Here is a 6,037-nt window from a genome sequence, read left to right on the forward strand (position 1 = left end):
CATTCTTCGGCTGGCCGTCACGTTACATTTGGTGTGAGTTGCTGGGTTCCCTTCATCGCCATCCTGGTCCCGGAGCTTCGTTGTCCTGCGCCTGCCATGGACGTCGGCCGTGAGTACCTGGTCCGCGCCGCCCGGCCTTGCCCCAGCCCGCCCGACCTGAACCGACCTCGCCGCTCACCCCAGCCCCGTCCCCCGCCCGGACCACAAGACACGAGGACCCAAGACCCGACCGACCCGAGACCCGACCGACCCAGGACCCTGCCCACACGTGAAGACACCGCCCCGCTTTCCCTGCCGTCCGGTGCGTCCACGGACTTGGCCGTCAGCTCCTGGCACCCTACAGCCCGGATGCATCGTGGACCGGGACTCATCTGCCTATCATTTCATCCACCATGGCGGACAGCACTTCACCACCTTGCCACTTTCTCGCCTGGAAGCCCATCACCACCGTTTTTCCCATGCCTTCATCGACGTCGTCTTCTGTTTACGATCGGGACGATCGCTCGGAGGCCCCGGGTAATGTTACGAAGACGACGCTGGCAGTGGAGCGGGACGGAGCGCTCGCGCTAGGCCAGCGGCCATTAAATCGTCTCTTGTTCATGGTTCATCACGCCTCATTCTTCGGCTGTCCGTCACGTTACAATATTCAATAAAGTCTACTCACGAGTCACGAAAAGTCATACAATCCAAATCTTCTGAGAATAGCATTGATGCCTAGTGTTGAGCACCTCTTCTTGGGAGTTAAAAGCTTTCTCAAAACATCTATTAGCATCTTTTGACAACGCAATACACCGAGTTATGTGCAGGTGTTCTACATACAGCAGAATCAGCATTAATGACATTTTTAGATTAAAAATTAAGTGGCTAGAATTTCCTTCAGGAAGAACGCCATGTCCGAAGCAAGCAACCAAGATCTCATGAAAAAATAAGAGGCCAGCGCCTTCGATTATCCCAATGCCGTTCATTTGTACGAAGCAGTCATTTTTGCCTATAAAAATACAAACATCTCTTGGGCCGTGCTTCTGACTCCGTTGCAACTTCATCCACTTCGCAGATGTCATGCACATCGGCAATGAAAAGGTTAAATATTTAATAAAACCACTGACCAATACCTCGCGGTCCTTTGACATTTTCGCCTAATGACACTTACAGTGTAACCCAATGTAACCCAATCAACAGCGATGACACTCTGGACCCCTGACCACCAGATAAATTTTTCGCTTGTATTAATGCCCAAAATTTGGCTACTTTATATTCTTGCTGTTGTACCAGCTACCCAAATTTTATAACTGAAGAAAATAAAAGAAAGCAGTTCGTACACTGCAAACAAAAATCAACCTGAACAGGAGGAAATGGCTTCTCGCTTAGCGCACTCCTGAAAAGGTGGTTCGTATAGATCTTTTCTCTTTTTGTAAACGAGCGCGCCTGGCGCTCATTAGCTGCTCCCGCGCAACTTCCGGCGAAGAACTTCCGGCTATGCTTCCCGCAGCGTTTCACTGTTTCACGCAGTGCGATACCGGCGTGTTTGCGTTTGTTACGTTCGCATTAACAAAACAAAAAAATGTCCAGCAGCTATTTTAAGACGCTAGATGCCGAGCGCAAGGCCGATACCGGGCGAAGCTCTCGCTTCGAGGCGAGGAGCTGCCCGATCCGCTTGACGACGCCGTTCTGCGGTTCGTCTTCACGTCAGGCCCAAGGAATCTGCCCCCTGTGACAGCAGGGGATGTTTACTTGTACCTGGTCGAGGGAGTATGCTTTTATACAAGGGAACAGTTTAAATCTTACAAGATTGGAGACGCGTACAACATGTTCATCAGCGGCAAGGTGAAGCAGCTGAAGTCCTTCAAAGCAGGAAAGCGCGGCGACGGGATCGTTCTGATTGCGGCGACTGTGCAAGCCAGCCAAGCACTATCCAAGCAGTACCAAACATGGTGCGTTGTGAAGGACGACGGATCTGTCGAAAGTGCTCATTGCACTTGCATGGCGGGGTAAGTAGGCGATTCAAAATGCGAAGCGCAATGCGCTAAGTCCCTCCTGTTAATTCTGTGTGTGCGTGTGTGTGTAATAAGATCAGAAACAGAGAACCGAGGCTGAATTTCACATTTCCAAAGGTTCTGCACAAATCATGATAGAACCCAGAAAAGTACGAATGCGTGCACAACCACCCGTGTGAAATAACTTTTTCGAAGCAGTATGCGAGTTATGAGGTTTTTTAACGTCCTGAAGCGACTCGGGCTACGAGGGACGTCTAGGGCTTGACACCTGGGGTTTCTCAACGAGCGTAGACATGACACAGCACACGAACAGTTTTGTATTCCGCATTCTTCAAAACACGGCCGCCGTGGCCTGGGTCAAACTCGCGACCTTGGGATTAGCAATCGAGCGGCAAAATCAGCACGGCGGGTGGAATTAGTCTGGGGAATTCGTGTTACGATGGGTCCCGTCATTTCCGGTCCTTAACTGCGTGAAAACAGCATTCATTCTAAATGAAGCGCGTTGTGGATGCGAAAAACCGTGAGATTCTATGCCTGCAACATTCTGCCGTACAAAATTCTTCCACCTGTTGATTGCCACATTTCTTATAATCGAATGCCTTTGTTTATGAACTGCTTAATTCTTAAAGTTATTTCCAATGCAACTTTAAGCCTTGGGGAATGCTGCACACACGTGGCTGCTTTATTGTTCAGTGTCGAGGCAACTGTGCAGTACGGCCTGAACGACCCATCTCCAAAAGATGTGGCATGCAAATGGATTGAGGCATCAAAGGGAGGCCGAGTAAGTGTTTATTTTTATTCTGTCACATACAGTGTTTTCAGCAAAGTATTTACAAAGCACTAAATTTTTCGCAGGCAGCACCAGTGTCCGAGATTCAATTTTTCAAGCCAAAAATAGGCCACGGACCACCTCAAGTCAGTGAAACGCAAGATCACACAATACCCACTTTCACAGAAGAGCAAGTGTCCAGCTTCCTGCACCAAGTGATGGTAAGCAACTCAGACTGATTGGTTTTAGGTGCACAAGTGAACAAATTGTATTCTGATCTTCTAACGCTTGAAAGGTCACCAGTGTTTACTCTGCTGCGAAGAATCATATGTGACTGCATCACTGCTAGGGCACTAATTTGAATATTATTTTTCAGGAAATTGCACCAAACACCTTGCTCCTCACTTCATTAACAGACAGCGAGGACACAGACTCTGCCCCCGAGTCAACTGCCCAGGATCCTGCACGGTCAGCCAGGTGTCAACATATCCCTGAAAAACTGCCTCTTGGTCAAATCTACCAGAACACTGACATCGACATGGCCAAAAAAGTGCAGCTGACAGCTGAATGCTGCAATGAAATCGAGGAGGCAACTCGTGGCCAGGCAAAATCACCAAGATGGACGAAAGAACGTCGAGGCAGGATTACTGCCTCTGTGCTGCACCGTGTAGTAGCATGCGACACTGGTGCAGCCAGCCTCGTTGCGGAGATAACGGGGTACACAAAAACACCTCAAGTGTCCAACTTAAGGTGGGGCTCCGAAACAGAGCAAAAAGCTCTACAGGCATTCACAGAGCTGGAGTCACCAAAACACATGGGCTTTAATCTTAGAGAATGTGGTCTATTTGTTGCAGGAAGCATGCCTTTCATTGGGGCATCTCCCGATGCTATAATGTCTTGTGCATGCTGTGGGCAGTCAGTGGTAGAAGTTAAGTGTCCTGCCACAATGAAAGGTGCTTCATTGAAAAGGGGTTGCAGTAAACTGGCTTACCTTAATGAAAGCTTGCAGCTCAGGCACAATCATGCATACTACACCCAGGTGCAGGCCCAAATGGCCCTCACTGGGCTCCGTCAAACATACTTTGTGGTCTTTACGGGCTCTTCGCTAACGGCAGAGATCATTGTCTTTGACGAAGCCTTTTGGCAACGTGCTATTCTCAAGGCGGAGCTTTTTTTTTTAACCATATATACCCAGAGCTGCAGTCAATGCGCATCTTAAAGCAAATGGAACATGCAAAGAAAACATGCAGCTGTCAAGGTGCAAAGTCAGGGAGCATTGTTGAATGCTCACTGTGTCAAGCAACATTTCACCTAAAGTGCGTGAAGCTGAGACGCACACCGCGGCAATGGGCTTGCGTCAAATGTCAAGGCAATAATCACACTGGTGATAATTGAGCACAGCATTTTTTCTTGCACTGTCTATCTCAAGCGTCAGCGTTTTTCTGCATGGCACTGAACAAGTGCATCTCTCATGCGACATCAATTTTTTTTATCCGAAGGACTAAACAGGTCCTTTGTTCTTTGAACCAAAGTGATGAGTGGAATTCTGAATGCACTGATATGTCTGCATGCTGATGTGTGCTATATGAATTCAGTTATGTCTGCATGCTGATGTGTGCTATATGAATTCAGTATGAAAAAAGCCAACAGGCTTGGATTGGTCAAGAGCAGAAATTTCAAAAAAAGCAATCCCCTATGCTTTCTTTGGCCTCCTGGACTGTTGGCTTGTTTCATATTTGTATCATATGAGCCCGTCATTTCCTGTACATTTGTCTGCTAGCTACTATGAAACCAGGCGTCACAGCACTGTGTCTCTACTTATAAAGTGAAACTTATCCATCTCTTCAAAGTCAACATTATCTGCTGCACTGTACCTGGAGTGCATCTGCACCACATACATAAAGGCTAAATCTCTTGCACCCGTTTGCAATCCTGAGAAGTTGCAGTATGAAACAATCACATTTCTATGTGACTGTTTCATACTGCAACTTCTCAGGATTGCAGACGGGTGCAAGAGATTTAGCCTTTATGTATGTGGTGCAGATGCACTCCAGGTACAGTGCAGCAGATAATGTGTACAATAAAAACAATTTGCAATCACTTTGTGCACACAAGCTGGTTTGGAAATGTGTCGTTTCTGTCTTCCGTGTTTTTCAACAGCGCCACACACATTCATACCGTCTGGTTATGAACCACCTACATGCTTACGGTTGTTGATGATCGGGGTTTGCAGATTAACTAGTGCACTGCATACCACCACCACTTTGTCAATGGTTGCGAAGTTCTTGTCGCCAACTCTTCTCACAAAGTTCAGAGGCAGCACAGTCTGGAAAATTCTGAACACTTTCAACCTTTGGATTGCCCTTTCAACATGGATTCTTACTCTAGACAGTTTTCTAGATGTTGTAACCTCAGCACCTGGTAGCTGGGTGCGATTCTTGGTCAGTGATGGCATCAGCAGTGTTGCGCCTCGTGCGGCAAACATTTCATTGCATCGAAATCCTCGGTCAACCAGGAAAACGTCCCCTTCATTGACCTTGTCCAGAAGGTCACTACGTAGAGTGACTTCTTTGTCAGACGTCCTTCCTCCCCATGCTTTTGACACAAACGTTATGGCGCCTGAAGGCGATATTACGACAAGTAGCTTTACCGTGTTATGGTGCTTGTAGCTGGAGTATGTTTGGCTCCTTGCAGTCATTGCCGTAGGCCTCTGTATGAACATCTCTGTGCAATCAATGATTCCTCTGAGACCATCAAAGAGAGGGTTCTGAAATGCTGCTGGCCGATTGGCTTGAAGTGTTTGTCGTGATGGCCACACAATGAACCGCTTCATGTTTGCGGCCAGAACATACAGCCATGAGTGAAAAATGTCACTCACAGTACTGTTTGAAACACCAAACCGGCATGCCAGGTCTTGGGTAAGGAGGCCCAAACGTAGCCACATGAGGACGAGGATTAGCTGTGTCTCTGGATCGAGGCACACTATAGACGGTTGCCACGTCGACAGCACTAACTGTAAGAATGCAGAGAACATGGCTGCAGACACAAACCCTGTATAAAACTTCACCGTTTTCGTTGTCTGCATGACCATATCTTTCGTTGTCTCGGCAAGGTTTGCTGACTTGTTCTCAAGTTCAAGAAATTTTTCATTAGCTCTTGACAAATCCTGCTCTAGTTGAGCCAAACGCTCTCTTAACATCGTGTTTTCTCTGATCAAGTATGACACATCTTGCATGTTGAGCGTGGTTTGTGTCTCCATATTGCACTTCTCCAC

General features: G+C 47.5%; 1 protein-coding gene and 1 pseudogene across 2 annotated transcripts; one reads left to right on the forward strand and one right to left on the reverse strand.

Moving 5' to 3' along the window:
* The first annotated feature begins 1,561 nt into the window (after positions 1-1,561).
* LOC149344144 (uncharacterized) lies at positions 1,562-4,158 on the forward strand (annotated as a pseudogene). The gene is made up of 4 exons (XR_016283328.1): positions 1,562-1,988; positions 2,646-2,775; positions 2,850-2,984; positions 3,140-4,158. The product of XR_016283328.1 is annotated as an uncharacterized LOC149344144 (transcript).
* Positions 4,159-4,793: 635 nt separating this feature from the next.
* On the reverse strand, positions 4,794-6,037 carry LOC149344145 (uncharacterized). Its single transcript, XM_089542556.1, has one exon. It carries the CDS (start codon positions 6,020-6,022, stop codon positions 4,949-4,951), a length of 1,074 nt encoding a protein of 357 aa, XP_089398682.1. The 5' UTR covers positions 6,023-6,037; the 3' UTR covers positions 4,794-4,948.

The sequence above is a fragment of the Amblyomma mixtum genome, chromosome 5 (assembly GCF_055824585.1).
Source record: "Amblyomma mixtum isolate Tamu chromosome 5, ASM5582458v1, whole genome shotgun sequence".
Lineage (NCBI taxonomy): Eukaryota > Metazoa > Arthropoda > Arachnida > Ixodida > Ixodidae > Amblyomma > Amblyomma mixtum.